Source organism: Salvia splendens, chromosome 19 (genome assembly GCF_004379255.2).
Source record: "Salvia splendens isolate huo1 chromosome 19, SspV2, whole genome shotgun sequence".
Classification (NCBI taxonomy): domain Eukaryota; kingdom Viridiplantae; phylum Streptophyta; class Magnoliopsida; order Lamiales; family Lamiaceae; genus Salvia; species Salvia splendens.
In genome coordinates, this window is record NC_056050.1 from 7,458,825 (window position 1) to 7,476,573 (window position 17,749).

At 36.8% G+C, this 17,749-nt stretch overlaps 1 protein-coding gene across 2 annotated transcripts; it reads right to left on the reverse strand.

Annotated features, from left to right (window-relative positions):
* Positions 1-4,589: 4,589 nt before the first annotated feature.
* On the reverse strand, positions 4,590-15,996 carry LOC121779549. Of its 2 annotated transcripts, XM_042176892.1 has the most exons (5): positions 14,227-14,339; positions 13,620-13,721; positions 13,430-13,531; positions 13,217-13,306; positions 4,590-4,705 (listed from the first exon to the last, which is right to left on the reverse strand). In XM_042176892.1, exons 1-5 carry the CDS (start codon positions 14,308-14,310, stop codon positions 4,658-4,660), a joined length of 426 nt encoding a protein of 141 aa, XP_042032826.1. In that variant the 5' UTR covers positions 14,311-14,339; the 3' UTR covers positions 4,590-4,657. The 2 variants fall into 2 exon arrangements, 1 of the variants encoding a protein (XP_042032826.1); XR_006045844.1 differs by lacking the exons at positions 4,590-4,705; positions 13,217-13,306 and having other exon boundaries at positions 13,353-13,531; positions 14,213-15,996.
* Between the last annotated feature and the right edge of the window lie 1,753 nt (positions 15,997-17,749).

Here is a 17,749-nt window from a genome sequence, read left to right on the forward strand (position 1 = left end):
ATAAATCACATTCAAAACGAAAATAGATATGATTAATTTATTTATCATTCCAATTTTGTATGATAATCATGCACAGATACGATGGCCCATAAACAGTATGGGCATAACTAATGATGATATTAGATCACATGCAAAAACTATTATACAATAATATCCACACCCCACTCTTCCTTATCTTAGGTGAAATATGTCTGTTAAAATTGGTTACAATCTTCAAACAAAGAGAAGGCTTTTTATAATGTGTTTCACACATTAATTATTGACAAATAATGGTGTGGTGTAGTGGAGATTTTGATGTATTGGAGAATTGTGGGAAGACCATTGCTTGTTTCCTTTTATGCGCTCATTACTATTTAAAGTTGGGTTAGGGTTGAACTGGAGTGATTAAATTTCAAAGTGAAGTGTATAGTCTTTCAAGGTGTCGTTTGGTTGCCATGACTGATTATCATATGATAATTCGTCTAAAATTGAGAGGTGGTTATGACTAATACAAATTTAATCCTGATCTGGCAAAGCGAGCCGCCCCCAAGTGTTCTGATATCTAAGCATGGCACACTTCTAAGCCATTTCTCCAACTTGCTTTCCCCAGATGATACGAGTAAACTCGTATCCAGAGATAACTGCTAGAGATCGTGAAGAAGATGTTGCTTCGTTCGCGGAATCCTCCCGTCGAGCAGCCAACTATCGTTCAACTAGGGTTTTTGATAAAGTAAATTGCAGAAAAAGTAAAAGCCGATAAAAAGATAAAGATAAATGTATTTCTTCAAAAAATGGATGATTCAAAAGATAACAAAGGCTCCTATTTATAATACTCCCTAATAACCTAACTTAGTGATCAAGAAATAGGAAAGATACGCTAAATATTTAAGGAGGAATTTAAGTCTAGTTCATTTTCAAGACAAATGGAGTTCACAATTGCTTCTCCCAATAAAATTAAGTCTATATTTTACATTTAATAATTTTATTAACATTAATTAATTATAATTATCATTTTAAGAATAAAATATTTCAAAATTTTTGTGCTATGAGTGGAAGCTTGGTTTGGCAGGTGATGGCAGAAGGGATGGAATCACACGGTGATAGCAAATATGGGGAAATGTAACAAATGAGAAAGAAGAAATTTTATTAACATTAATTAATTATAATTATCATTTTAAGAATAAAATATTTCAATTTTTTTTGCTATGAGTGGAAGCTTTGGTTTGGCAGGTGATGGCAGAAGGGATGGAATCATACGGTGATAGCAAATATGGGGAAATGTAACAAATGAGAAAGAAGAAAGTAGTAAGAATTAGAGTTTCTAATATTTGCGAGCACCATAAATTGTGCTAGCAAATTTTCGAGCACAATTTATTGTTGCTAGCAAAACATCGACCAAATTGCAAGCACAATTAGTTTACTCGCATGATGTCAGTGATTGCGACCAAACATATTTTTGCTAGCACCGTGTGGTCGCAAAATTAGCAAGCATAATTAATTTGCTCGAAGTAGTTGTCGCAAAATTATTTGCAACCATCTATTTTGCATTTTGGTCGAAATTCTTCCAGAAATTGCAAGCACAACATGTGCTTGAAAATATGTGCTTGCAAACAAGTGTTTTTTTGTAGTGAATCAATAATATATGAAATAATAGAGATATGGAAATATTCCATAGATATACTCGTATCAACTTCTTTGGCATGCTTCAACTTAACAATAACATATCTTCACTATACCTAAAATGATTATTTAATTTTAAAATAATTTTCGCTGGATATGAATATAAAATGAATTAATACAGGTAAAGTTTAATACTTGAACGATTATGGTTTTAATTATTATGCATCAAACCATTGTTTGTTTGTAGAACAAATAAAAAAAGCATTCGTCTCATTACACGATGGATACATAAGAGCAAATTACAAGAAAACATTCATGCATCTCACAAACTATTAAATCGAAAACTAGCATAATTAATATACAATTTTCGGGTCATGCAATCAACATATAGTCCAAAGACCACTAAAATAACATAATTGTCTAATTGTGTCCACAAATTTATATTCAATAATAATTACTCTCTCCGTTCCACAAAAGTATGGACATTTGGGACGGCACGGGATTAATGCACAATTGGTAAAATGAGAGAGAGATAGAAGGAAAAAGTAATTATAGCATTGTTAGTGGAGAATGAAACCCACTTTATTAGAGAGAAAGAAGTTACCAAAAATAGAAGAGGATATTTCTATGGGACATCCCAAAATGGAAAATGTCATTATTTTTATAAGATTGGAATGAGTTTTTCTATTTTATACATTTCCTAAGAAGGGTCGTACATCACAGATAAAATTTTAGACTACACTTAGAGTGTCCACAATGGTGGCCTTCAAAGGCCACCATTCGTGGCTCTCTTGTGGCCTTCACAATGGTAAAGGCCACGAAATGTATAAAAACAATAGGGCCACGAAATGTGGCCCTCTCCAAAAAATAAAATTAATTTGTTTGCTTTTGTAATAATATTTTTTAATTTATGTCTAATAAATTTTATTAGTCTTTAAATTTATGATATTTATAAATTTAATTAAAATAAAATAATTTGGATTGTAAACAAAAAAAATTCACAACCTAAAAAAAATGTAACAATAATTTCGTTGTATTATATTGAAATAGGAAAATTATACAACGAAAGTGATCTAGTAGGTATTCGTCGAACATGTCAGCTGGCCCGGCATATGCAAGCTGTCTAATTGCCATGGTACACTTCTGGTATGTCGATAAGCCGGGTCGGCCGGAGGCATCATATCGCAAGTTGAAGCACCTGAACCGCTGCGCCAAACACGTCGCTATATGGACGAAGAGACGTTGCGACATTCTGAATCGCCGACGGAAAATTTCTGCTGGATAACGGGCGTTCTCGTTGAAGTAGTCCTCCATCAACCGGCGGTCAGCCCCGGTATGATCACGATCGAAAAATCGCCGATGATAGAATGGCCGAGGGACTGCCGCCGCCGCCGCCTCAGCCGCGGCCTCCGCCGCATCTTCCGCCTCGTCGGCTTCATGTTGCACCGCTGCAACAAGGTTTTGGAACTCCAGATCTACCGCTTGTTGGAATTGTTCATCGTCGGAATCCAATATTTGGTACCACAAAATATTTGGATATTACGATCCTATTAATTCCATAATATAAAATCTATATCAAAAGTAGATAATTGGATATCCAAATAGTTATAAAATTTGGCACCTTCACAAACTACCCGCTGCACAGCACACACGATACACACCCACTGCACTACACTGTACACACACTACACACCGATTGCACTGCAATGTACACACACAGCACACCGATTGCACCTGCACACACATTGCACACACACTGCACAATTTCTTCAAATTCAACTTATCCCTATTTTCTAAACAACAATTTTTTCAATAATCAAGTTTAGCCTGAAATGGAAAGGATATTGGAGTGTATGGAATTTCTAATTAGACTAGTTGGCTTCACAAGAAGTAGAGAATGAAATAGAAAGGTTTGTGATTAATTGTACATCAGATGTGATCACTCCAATACTATTTAGATAATTAGATCCAACTAGTTTAGTGTTCAGAAAACATAGCAAAGCAATAAGGCGCAAATCATCGAAAAAGAAGCTTATTTCGCTTTAGAAGAACTGGGATTTGCACCAATCTCTGGCTCATGTTAACACATATAGGAGGAACATGTAGAAAGCTTTCTATTTTTAGGTAATATGCCAAAAAATGAAAGAGTTTCCATTTTTAAGAAACGGGGGAAGTATAAAACTGGCACTTTCACACACTACACACACCACACACCCATTGCACTGCACACACTACACAATTTCTTCAACTTCAACTTTACCCTATTTTCAATAATCAATTGCATCGGAAATATTTCTAAAAGGAGGTAAGCTTTCAAAGGCATTCTACACTTGGTGCTACTGTAAAATCATAGGGTTTAAGAAGCTCAGCCCCGCACTTCATCAGAAATTTCTTCAATCTGAGGCACCAGCATCACTCATGTTTCTGCTGAGAGAATGAAGTCCTATCTCTAAGCAGTTCAAAATTCAAAAAAAAAAAAGAGAACAAGATGCAGAAAATGTGAAGAGGGGTTGCTTTATAAGTGACAGATAAGCATGCATGCAGCAACAACATAGAGAGAATCTTTTACATTTCATTGTCTAGCAAACAAAAGTTGTTGCAATTTTAGGAAAAACGCCATTAATAAGAGAGAGAAACTCAAAAACATATTTTTAAGAGTAAGGCCAATTTTTCATGCATGTGTTCAAAACCTGCCTCGTGTAGAACCGAACACAGTGTAAACTGAAAGACACATTCAAACGAAACAAGAGACTATCTCTTACAAGAAAGTGAAATGCAACAAACATTTAGGTGCAACAACTGGCAATCTCAATATTTTAGCTTTCGCGCATGGTCATGTATAATTTAGACAAGAAGTGCACCGGAATGATTACATTTCTCTATTAACTTCCAGCTTATTTAATACATTCGATTTCGCTTTTCAGTTGTATATTTAACAATATTACCACAGAAATATAAATTCCGCAGAGCGATACCAGGAGAAAATGCACGACCAAACAGTATTCTCAAGCATATAACAAGTCCCTTCTGCTTCTTTTTTCTGAGTTTATTTTCATTATCACAACATAGGACAATCATCTTCAGCTGATCTACGGGAGATTATTAGCTGTGAGAAAGCAAAAATTAACATTATTAGATTTTAATTAAATAATGGGATAAACAAGACAGACTATAAACAGATTGAAAAAAAATATGAGCTGTAAGCAGAGCCACCTCACTCACAATAAAGCAGGGCAGAAAAGTGACTATGCATAACATATAATTAAAATCTCTCAAGATGGATAATTCTGCTAATCTCTGGAGTTTAGAAATTCTGAAAAAATAAAACTAGAAGGAGAAAAGGAAATCAGCAGTTTTTGAGAGTTTATGTCTTATTTAGACTCAAACATTAAACACCTTACTCGGAAATGATTATATTTCATGATGTATCAAACCCATAAAAGCAACCATTATGCAATTACATTATTTTGCTATCTATTATTGGCTAGACTCAAAATTTTTGTTTTCTCTGTTTTGTAGAACGCAAGGATACATTCAGGAGAAACGGCAATCTTCTCAATCATATAAATGAAACAGCGGACAATCTTCACTAGGTTTCGCTACAAGTTGGTGCATCAAATCAAAAAGTCTTATGCCTCAAAACAAATTACCTCGCCGCCTTGACTGGTCTCAGGTGAGGTGGCGGAGGCATGTGAACTAGTTTGAGCCATCAGCAATGGAATATGATGAGGGAAGAGTTGCGGCGGCGAGATCCACCAGTTATTATGGTGGCGCTCGGGATAATGGATGCCTCATTTTCTGCAGTACGAACTGTTGACTCTGTTGAGAATCATCAGTCGTCACAATGGAGATTAATTTTATAGACTAAAGTTCTACATTTTTCCTAAACAATACTCCTTGTGTCCTCTAATGCTTGTCTCACTTTCACCAATATGAGTTTTAAGAAATATAATAGAAGGTGAGTTGAAAAAGTTGTCCATAGTGAGCAATTTCTTTGAGCACGGGATTTAAGAAATGATATTTATTGAATTAAGTGGAGAGAATAAATTATGAAAGAGGAAAAAATAAAAAGATAAAGAGAGAATAAAGTAATAAAGAAAGAATAAAATAAAATAGGGAATAAAGTAAGAGAGATAAAAGTGTTGCTTTTTGCCAAAAAAAAAGGAAATCAATCACTTATGATGGGACAACCCAAAATGGAAAGTTGCTCTCTTATAGTGGGACGGAGGAAGTACTGATTTTATAATAAAATTAATAAAATGTGAGATAGAGTTAGATAGTGGAATGTGAGATCCACTACCAAAAGTGGTAAAAATGAAGTGGGACAGCTAATATGGGACGAACCAAAATGAAAAACTCGAACCCATAATGGGGTACGGAGGGAGTATGTTTTACCGTTACTTTTTAAATTAATTAAGTTGATTAGGTTAATTAGATTATAATTAAGTCATTAATTTGGTCGAACATGTTAGACCTCTAGTTTTAACGGAAAAACTTAAGTTCGGACCAAAACATTTTGTTTGGCACCACACCTAATGTATAGGACCAAAAACTTTTTTGTTATCGGGCTAAAGTGACAATCTTTTTCGATTTCTTGTTATCGTTCCTATTCGGTCATAATTCTATTTGAACTACTAGCATTAGGTTTAGTTCTTCTTTACTCTGACAGGCCAAGCATAATAAAATGTAAAACGGAAATTGCTTCACTTGTCTTATTAGGAAACAAAGTACTCCCGCAAAAGATTTTATGCAATTTTTTGTTAAGTGGTGAGATAATAAATTAGAGATAAATGTATTTATACTTTTAGTAATGGAAATGGATGTGCTCCAACTTATTGCTACAACTCCCTACTCCTAAACACACGTGGAAAATGCGAGCATGGATTTTAAAGTGCTTATTTTGTTAAAATCGTGGGTGAGGTCATATATTTTTTCTAGATATGGTCGTCTCATTGGCCTAAAACACATTTATTGTTTGGCAGTATTGTTAGGAGCACAGGGCGGACCGAGAGGTTTGTTAATAGTGCAATGGGGGGCGCAACATGAATCGGGGTGCACAAATTGTTCGACTATAGCAAAACACATGAACACTTCATGAAAGAGAGAGAAATGTTTGATTTATTATGTAGGATTCAATGCCGTCATGGATCGTAAGATTTTTCGAATATTGAAAGACAATTAATTGGAGGTGAAAATCATAGTATGAAATAATCTTTAGTTTCAAAAGGTAAGGTATTAATTAGTGGAATGACGCTATTAACTAGGTTTTTTTTAGAATATTAAAAGGAACATTAGTTAGGTGTAATAACAATAAATATGAACTTATCTTCTTTCTTTCCTAGCTCACTAACCGCCTCCCCCGGTGCCCGTGCCCTAGCCACCCTGCTCGCCCCGGTTGCTTGGTTAGATGGCATTGTTTGAGTGCAAATTTTTCCCACTTTATGAGAATTCTTGGTCACTTGTCTCAAAGCACAACCCAAATATTTTTTTTAGTATGTTGTGGATATAGTCCTCGGCATATCAGTTGAAGGCATAAGGTGAGATAAGAATCCTTGATCACTGGGTGGAAATTTATCTTTGATATTTGACATTTTAACATCCATGATGGTGGAATTATTGGATTTTGGGGGATCAATTCTTTTTTTGGTAAAGGACTTTAATTGAATTCCATTTTAATGAAGAGCATTACTTGTATTCCGCCTCAGGGAGTGACGCATAACATGAATTATTGGATTTTGGGGGATCAATTCTTTTTTTGGTAAAGGACTTTAATTGAATTCCATTTTAATGAAGAGCATTACTTGTATTCCGCCTCAGGGAGTGACGCATAAGTGTTATGCGTCACTAACAGAAAGGCGCATAATAATTATGCGTCGTTAGTTATTGACGCATAATCATTATGCGTCGCTAATAAACGACGCATAAGGGTTATGCGTCGTTAGATATTGACGCATAACCATTGTGCGTCGTTCCTAACGACGCATAACCCTTATGCGTCGTTTATTAGCGACGCATAACTCTTATGCGTCTTTATTTAGCGACGCATAATTCTTATGCATCGTTCGTTGAGTTTTAAACCGGGCAGAAGGCAGAACCAGCCAGAAACGAACGAGCAGAAGCAGAGGACGAAACCAAACGACGAAATCAAGCGATTTCCGACGAATCCGAGCAAAATCCGGTGAATTTCCACCATTTTGCAACCATATTCCGGTAATTGTTCTTCAATTTGGCTAAATACATCCTTTAATGTTTAATTTGGGCAGGTTTTCCGTAATTTAGTAAAAGTAGGGTTTTTGATTAAATTGATGGATTTTTGGTATATTTTTGTTATTTTGTTGCATATAATTAGAGATTATGATGAAATTATGGGTTATGATGAAATTGATGGAATTTTTGGTCGACTTTCCGTAATTTGTGTATTTCATATGGATTTAATTTAGCAAAATTAGGGTTTATGATGAAATTGTTGGATTTGTTGGTCGATTTTCCGTAATTTGGGTATTTCATACGCATATAATTGAATGAGTAGAAGCAATTGATTAAGTTTTTGTAATTGTGCCCCTTTTGGTGGGCGATTTTATGTAATTTGGGTATTTCATATGCATATATTGCGCCCCTAAGTTGCAATTTAGTTAGCTTGTTGAGTTGTTATGAAAAAAAATTGAATCACGGGTGAATGTTTTGAAGTAGATGGCATCTACAAGTTCCGAACAACAGTTATGCTATGGACCTGAGGATCCATCACTACTGTTTCATCAGAACGAACATATTTCAGGCTCCTTGTTGGCGAATGGCACAGCAAATGTGTTGAGAAGTCGTAGGACGTAGAGTAAGGTGTGGGCATTGCCAATACATGAAAATGTGATGTATTGGCTAGATGTATGGGGGTTCAGTGGCGTGGTTGAATGTGGAAGGCCGATGAGGATGAACAATGAGCTAATAACGACCTTGATCGAGCGCTGGAGGCCTGAGACACACTGTTTCCACCTTCCAGTTGGTGAAGTTACTGTAACCTTACAGGATGTGCAAAGCCTGTGGGGTTTGAGAGCAGACGGTCGTGTTTTCACTGGCCGTGACTACCCTGTTGGATTTGAAGATTGGTCCAGCAAGTGTAGAGATTTGTTGGGATGGATACCTGATGCAGAAACCGAAACGAAGCACAGTGGTTTGTTGATGACGTCTCTGATCCACCAAGCGACGATGCCGTTGGGTGATGGGCTGCCTGAGTATGCATACATTCAAAGAGCACGTATACATGCTCTGATCTTGTTAGGGGGGCTTATTTGCAAGGTCCCCTTTATGTGGTTAAATGCCTTAGACGATCTGGAAGATGTGGCTAATATCAGTTGGGGTAGTGCTGCTTTAGCATACCTGTATCATTATTTGTGCGAGACTTCTATAGGCAGACAGAGAAGAGATGTGGGTGGACCTATGGTTCTCTTGCAGCTGTGGGCCTGGGAAAGAATGCTTACATTGAGGCCAGCCTTCTTGATATCGCCTATGCACACGCCGTAAACCCCGTGTGGAGCCAAGTAATGTTTTTGCTTAAATTAACTCACATAATTATGTATTTTGTTGATAACTTTTGACATTAATATTATGTATAGGTGGCACGGAGTTACTGAAATTGGAAATGCCTTTTTATAACTGATTAACACACCAAATCTGTCTTGAACATCAGCTATTATTGAGAAGACCTTGAAATCGGCACATTGTCGCAAATGATGTCGAATCAACAGAGCTATCATTGGGGATGAAAAGTTAGCATGATCTCTATTAGCCCGATGGCCTACACAAGTATGTCGATCCTTCCACTTCCTAACTTCCCACATATCGTCATGCGACCTTTGTGTAACTGAAACCTCCCACTTACATTCCCTCCCCTTTTCAGCGTCGGTGGTGCTGATGATGCCTGCCCCTGTTACTGTCGTTCCTGCTGGAAATTTGCATACAGCATGCCACCTTCTTAATTTGCTCTCGACAACCTTAAACTGTTTTTCATTCCACAAACTCCACATAGTTATAGCAGTCTTCACGTGTAGCTTGGAATCAAATTTTGTTCCCAACATAATCCGATGCGGCTCATTCTCATTCCAATACAAAAGGCTGTGTTCATTACCACCCACATCATCCGATACTCCAGAAGGACGACTTGGTAATTCACGAAAGAATCTAAACCCACTAGGATTGTATTCCGGAAGTGGTTGTTCACCTTGCATAACAGGTTTACATGGTACTATCTCATCATCAGAACTAGCACCGACATCATCAGCACCATCACCATCACTGACATCGGGGTCTGGCTCTATCTCAGATAGTGGCCTTGGCTCATCAAGATCATCTGCAACATCTACCTCATCATTCAATCCAACACCAACATCAGCAACATCTACAACATCTCTCTGCTCATTCATACTACGATCAAAGCTCATTTGATCCACCCTCGCAGATGATCCAACACCACAGTCAAAACTCATTTGTTCAAACCTCGCAGATGCTCCAATACCATAATCAACAACTGGTGGGATTTCTGCACTCCTCACCGGTGAATACTCAACAAATAATTCAATACACCCACTTGAATTTTGAGCATTGTTGAACATAAACATTACACTTTCATCATTGCAAATCACAGAACATGTATAACTCATACCGGAAGCATAGACTATACATTATCTCCAAAATAATTCAATTGTGTGTTGGTTCATATCTATTCCCATCGCATCACAGATCATTGCTACCAACCCAGAATAGGAAACACCTGAATTTAATATGATGGAGCTCCTCGCACGAGGTGGTTCATAACCAATACCCATATGTGGTAGTTGAACTACTCTACCACCCCAATACAAACTCACAAATACTTGCATGATTTCTGCATAAAAAACATTTAAAACAACGACAATTAGAGACATTTTTCCTACAAGCCCTAATTTGTATAAATTGGGTAAAACTAACAAATGAAAGCACAATAAACATGAATAATGATGAATGTAGCTAAATTGATTAACAAATTACCGGATCTTATGGAGAAATCGCCGGGAATCGCCTGAAAACGCCGGAAATCGCCGAGAGAGGAAATGAAAGTGTGTGAAAGTGCGTTTTGTGAGCTGCGTCTTCCTGTAGGGGGTTAAAAGTCGCCTTAACGACGCATAACCATTATGCGTTGTTCTTTAATGACGCATAACCCTTATGCGTCGTTAAGCGACGCATAATCCTTGTGCGTCTTAAAGAACGACGCATAAGGGTTGTGCGTTTCATTAAGAACGACGCACAACTATTATGCGTCACTCCCTCAATTAGAATGAATCTATTCTCCTTCATTAAATTGGAATTCCATTACTTTTTAAGCATAAAAGAAGAAAGACTTCGATTTTGGGACTGAATGTTTTTATAAATTTATAATACTAGCTAGCATCATTCGACCTCTGGCCGAACTCCTCTTGAAGTAATTTATGGCCATCATGTTCAAACTTTGGTACAGTTCATTTAAAGGGCACGGTTGTCGCTAGCACTCACTCAAATAACAAATAAGTAGCGGTATCATTTAAGAGCATCCACAATGGTGGCTAGCGGACCGGCTAGCCGATTCCCGGCGCTGGCCGGTCCGCTAGCGGAACCATTGCAGGCGGTGAGCGGCAAATCGGTGAGAAAATCGGCGAGCGCGCGCCGATTTTCGGGCGCTGGCCGATGCGCTCGCCAATCGGTTGGCTGCCATTGCAGGCTCCCAATCGGCGAGCGATCGGCCAGCTCAAATTTTTGTTTTTATTTTTCAAAACACGATATACGCGATCTGTATGTCTATATTTCGATCTCAATTTTGAACCAGAAATCGATCATAAGAAGAGGCTGAAGATGAAGAGTCGCGTCTCTTCATTTTCAAATTATTGCAAATTAGTCCTTCAACTTTCGGAAATTACGTTTCCGGATGAATTTTCTGTACAACAACTTTAATGGAAATAAAAAATTAAGCTTTGTGCTGCCCCCGAACCCCCATCTAATCATAACGAATTCAAATAAGTGTACACTCCGCACTTCCAACTTATTTGATGTCTCATTATGATCATATTGATCAATCTAGTTAATCCAATTACACTAAAAATATTCAACAATTTGCATGTCATTTTCATTCGCATTACTTGTTTTAATTGAAGAGTTGTGAGCGCAGAGGACTGCACGTCGTTAGATTTTTTTTGAATTAATGTACTTTTTTTAATTAATGTAGTTTTTTAAATTTCAATAATATTATTGAGTTTTCCCGTATCTTTGTCGTAAATTTAATTCCGTATTTTGTGTGATTGTTAATTATTTGTTTTTATAATTTTGTTTATTGTAGCTATGATATGGCTATGCTATTGCTTGTCCAGTTGCTTATCCTGATGATGTGGCAGGAGGAGTTTTTAGTGCTGCTGATATGACAGGAGGAGTTTGTGGCTAGGCTATGCTGAGCTATTTCTATTGGAGATGCTCTAAAGAGGGCACAACAAAACAGTGAATGACAACTCCAAATAATACAAAACAGCATGATATTCATTTTTAAGTGGGCAATAAAGTCCTCCAACACTGCAGCAGCCTTATTACATCTTAAATTGGAGCTTCAGGAGCTTTACCATTCATTTGCTATGCCATGTTTTCCATATGAAGGATACGATCACACCATAAAGTTGGTTACGAATTTTCTTTTCAACCTCGTGTCGTCGAAAGAGCTTCAATTTGTACCGGAGTTGATTTCACATGTATGGATCAACCGTGTGGCATGATAATAGGTTAATGGTGTGGATTTTCAGGAACAATTTCCTCACTTCAATGGTTCAGCCCTTGAGGACAAGGCTAGGGATTTTTTTTGGGTGGGGGTGGGCATTTACTATGAGGCAGGTTCTAAAGTATTCACATATGAGGGAAAGAAAAGAAAAGGCAACAAACATACAGAATCTAACAGAAATATTTTATTGCACTGTTTTAGTTAGTGAGAAAAGTTTAAAGTTAGGAGGAAATAAAACTTAATTATGGATTAGGATGTGTCTTAGTTGGTACTGAGAACAGTTCTAACTATAATGACTTGGACATGAATTCCTGGCACTTTTGACTCTAAGTGTAGTAGTGTACTTTGCAAACGAAGATCTGGCTTAGATTTTCTCAAATATTCCTGTTACCAGGAAATATGTGCCATTAGCAAGACGAACTGATGAAGATAGGTTGGAGAAAAAGATGTAAAAAAGGATTTTGTACCAGTAATATGGGTAGAGGAACCTAAATGCCGCATCCATGACGTATTTAGTTGGGCTAACGTATTTAGTAATGTAAGCTGCAAATGATCTAGAAGCAGCCACCATGAAAGAGTATAATTACAAGCACTTGGTGCACAACAATTTACTGATAGGGAGCACTTACTGGGGGTAGTAATTCAGTGATCGAGTCCTCTCAAATTATTTTAATCTTTTTGGCTCAGTCCAGTTTTTCACTGAACCAACAAAAACTCACACTCCTACAATCACCTTAAACATATAACTTTTTGATAATTGGAAAAAACCTTTATAGATATTGAAAAAGATATATCGAGATGACTTTAACTCTGACCTCCAAAATATCAAATGAAAAACAGATAACAAGGCCAGACCTTCCACACTTCCTTTTTGGTTTTGTTTAGATACTTCAACAGATCGGGCATCATCTTGTGAAGACACAGGCTTACATTTAGAACCAGTATCTGCTAAGACCATAATGTTAGGGGTTAAATACTTGAATACAGAGAATACCATTATAACCATTGAGTTTATTATATAAAAGACCATAAAGTAGTGTTTAGAATATATAAAGGATCATTTATTACAACAATATCTTCTTTTAGATCTTCAGGAACCACAGTCTTTCTCCTGCTTTTCTTCACAGGAGATATCTTCGTCAAAGACCATTGACCTTTTTCAGAGCAGCTCTGTATTCCAGTTGGATGCTATCATGTTAGTTGGTTGGTCAAAATCATTGAGTAAAGTTCTTAGAATCTATAAAAGGTTGGTGATTACCATGATATCTTCGTTTAAGTCTTCAGCATCAACAGCCTTTTTCCTGCTTTTCTTCACAGGAGATCCCTTCATCAAAGACCCTTTCCCTTTTCCAGAGCGTCTCTGTATTCCATCAATATGCTATCATATCATGTTTGCAGGTTGGTTTTTGATTTAGAGTTAGTGGCAAAATTTATCAATCATGGCTAACGAGAAAAGGACCATAATTGATTAGCAAGGATATCGGAGAGAATTGTAACTACCACATGAATAAAAATGATTTCATCTTACCGGACAGTGGTTTCCTAGGTTAGTAAGAGCACTATTATCTCATTGCATTATTATTTATTACATTTACTGCACAAATATTAACAGGGTGGACAAATTAAATGTGGACATGTGGCATAATGGATATTGATCTAAAAGATAACTGCTTGTCTTTTGTCCGCTTATAGGAGATCTATACCAATCCAATAATTTTTAATTAAAACACTTAAAGATACATGCGTGTATTACTGTATTCAGAATCCGATTAAGAGACATCATATTTACTACTTAAAGACCAAAAATGAAAAAAAAATTTAGTTACTGAAATCAAGGTCATTAATTATTACCTTGACAAAGATACCTGTAAGTTGAACCTCGTCCTCCGACAAAACAATTGTTTCTTCACTAGTAGGCTATAAAGCTTTATTGGCAGAGGCTTCTTCATTACTTTTGGACGTTTTCTTCATTTTACTAGGCCTTGGAGAAATGGAATCGCTGATATTTTTGCTTACAGGTTTGGTCAACAAATCCTTCAACGTTTTGGTTTTTGCTGGATAATTAATGTTCTTCAATAAACAACCAGAAAGGATCATAGCCCTCCTCTGCTTTCTGTAGAGAACGTGGTCTTCGAATTATTTTTCACCCAATATGCAATTCTTCTGGTTTTTGTTCCTGTTGCCCGTGCATTGCTTTGCCTGCTTCATCAGGATCCTCAAAACAATGAGATGTCATCCCTTGATTTTCATAGTACAGTTTGTTTTTGGAATTTTGAGTTCCATTGCCCTCAATTAAATCAGCTTCTGTTTCTAATCCAGATTTGCCTGGAGTATCTTCTGAGTCCTGCAAAATTAAAAAAACATTGGTGGCAAAAGCAGGTCATCACATTTGCAAAATTAAGATAGAATTACCTGATTCTCTCTTCTCAAATTATTAAGAAGGACCTTAACAAGCACCAATGACAACTTATCATTGTCCACATTATTATGAATGATCGTCATCATAATTTTCTCCATACTTATGAAAACTTCATGAGGATGCTTGAACTAATAAATATAAAACCAAACCGAAACTTCGTAAGGATGCCGGGTTCTAAGATTCAATCGGAACTATCAATAAATTCTTTCCCAGTCCAAAAAACATGAACTTAAAAAGTAAAGAGGGTGAACAGTTCTGATCTGGTTCAATATTTCGTCAGTGCCATAGCTTTTTTTGGACGTTTTTCTAGTATCAGAAAGAAATAAAGATATACACTGCCTAAAGAATCTTATTTACTCTGCATTTTCTATCATCTCTGGGAAGTAGTACTAGTATCTGGAGTTTAGAACTTCTGATAAATTAAAACTAGAAGGAGAAAAGGAAATCAACAGTTTTTGAGAGTTTCATGCCATATTGAGAGAATTTCACATGCTATCAAACACTAAAAACCTTACTTGAAATCTATTGTCAGTCCGACTATTGATGTATCAAACCCATAAAAGCAACCATTCTTCGAGCAATTACATTATTTTGCTGGCTAGATTCAAAAAGCAACAATGAAAACGGACAATCTTCACTAGGTTTCGCTACAAGTTGGTGCATCAAATCAAAAATTCTTATGCCTCAAAACAAATTGACTGGTCTCAGGTGACGTGGCGGCGGCATGTGAACAATGGAATAAGATGAGGGAAGGGTTGCGGCGGCGAGATCCACTGGCGCTCGGGATAATGGATGCCTCATTTTCTGTAGTACCAACTGTTGAGACTCCGCTAACCTTTCAAATTTGGATTAAATTTGCACTTTTTCTCTTCTTTTTCTTATTGTTTTTCTCGTTGATCGACCAAATTACCACTCAAATTTGAAACCAAATTCTGAAAATTCAATCCTAATTTATGCCGTTCCACTTCAAAGTCCAAACACGCCTCGCCTCCACTCTCTTCCCTTACTCTAGGCCCGCCTCCACCCTCATCCTCCCTCTTCCACGAGCGCCTCCACTCTTCGCCCCCTCCGCCTCTGCCTCCACCCTCCTCTTCCCACTGCTTCTTCGCCACTTCCTCTTCACGTCGCCTCTCCTCTCAAGTCTCAACTCCCCTTTTTCCTCTCTTATAAAGATTTTCATGCCAACTCTAACATTGTCAAATTCCTCTTTAATTTCTTTTTCGAATAATACATTTTGTACTTGATAAAAGATGGTGCTTTATTGTTCAGAGCATTAGCAATGGGGCGCCCTAAGGCGCGCCCTATGCACCACCACGTCATCATTTTTATCCTCTTACCCTCTCACCTGCAGTGGGGCGTCCTAAGGGACGCCTTAAGGCGCGCCCTATATGTTTTACTATTATTTAGTTAATTAATTTAAATGTTTTACTATGTCGAATAGGCCTATGGACTTGCTCAGCCGCCGCTGCCGCCTCCTCCTCCTCGCGCTGCATTGCCGCATAGCATACCGCCATGGCCTCTTCAACGGTTGCATCTAATGCTTCTGACGTCGAACTACCGGACTCAGACGAACTAGAACTATTGATGTTGTCGCCGAGATTCATTTTGGTTGGATGTTGAGAGAGAATATGTAAAGAGATAGTCGATATGTTCGTATGTACAAATGAATGAGAAACGAGATTTAAATAGAAAATTAAAAACGCGTGCCATCGTCCACGACCATCGTCCGCGTAGCCCACAGTGGGGCGGACGATGGCGCGACCGATGGCCTATCGTCCGCGGCCATCGTCCGCGTAGGCCGCAATAGGGCGGACGATGGCGCGGACGATGGACATCGTCCGCGCTATACTCCGCGCCCTTAGTATAGGGCGCTACGATCATCCGCGGCCTATGTCACGTACCCGCAATGGGGCGGACGATAGCGGGCGCGGACGATGCGCGCCATCGGGCGTGCCATCGTCCGCCCCATTGCAGATGGCCTAATATCCTAATTCAACATAAAATCCACCAATAGAAACAATTCCAATACATGGAAACTTTGAATCTACCGAAACATCGATCGCCTGAAAGATTGATCCTAAAAAATAGGCAAGATTGATTTAGGAAAACTTTTGGCATATCTCGACGCAAACAATGTGCAATCTCTTTGATCTCTTCTACTCTGTTGGTATATGGATGTAGTCGTTTATATAACTTAGAACTTTAAGTATTATTTTAATAATAAAATAATTGGATGTGAAATATTATTATTATTGTGTTGGATGATAACACTAAGAAATAAAGTATATAATGATGTAGTAGTTATTTTTTTAGTAACTTGAAAATTTAAAAACTATTTAATAATAAAATAAATGGATGTGAATGTCTATGATTATTTCTTTTGATGGAATAACTAAGAAATTAAGTATATACACATGTAGTCATTTTTTTAATTTAAAAAATAATTAATAATAAAATAATTGGATGAGAAATATATTATTATTTTGTTGGATGATAACACTAAAAAATTAAGTATATATGTATGTAATCATTTTTATAACATGGAATTATAATAAATATTTAATAATAAAATAATTTGATGTGAATGACTATGATTATTTCATTTGATGGTACATAAAGAAATTAAGTATATATGCATGTAGTAAATTTTATAAAATCATTTAATATAAAAAATTGGATGTGAATGTCTATGATTAAATTTTTAGATAATAACACGAAGAAATTAAGTATGTATGCATGTAGTTGTTTTTATAACTTAGAACTATAAGAATTATTTAATAGTAGAATAACTAGATGTGGAATATATTAGTATTATTTCGTTGGATGATAACACTGTGAAATTAATTATATAAACATGTAGTCATTTTTATAACTTGAAATTTTAAAAATTACTAATAGTAAAATAATTGGATGTGAAGACTAGCTATGATTATTTTGTTTGATGGTAACACAAAGATATTAAGTATATA

Bases quoted from the DNA above. Each gene is read 5' to 3' on its own strand.
- LOC121779549 (XM_042176892.1), bottom strand. From the start codon at position 14,310: ATGAAGAAGCCTCTGCCAATAAAGCTTTATAGCCTACTAGTGAAGAAA. The intron at 13,532-13,619 runs GTAATCACCAAC...ACTGGAATACAG, and splicing joins ACTTAAACGAAGATATCATG to AGCTGCTCTGAAAAAGGTCA. The intron at 4,706-13,216 runs GTCTGGCCTTGT...GCTTTCTCACAG, and splicing joins CCAAAAAGGAAGTGTGGAAG to CTAATAATCTCCCGTAGATC.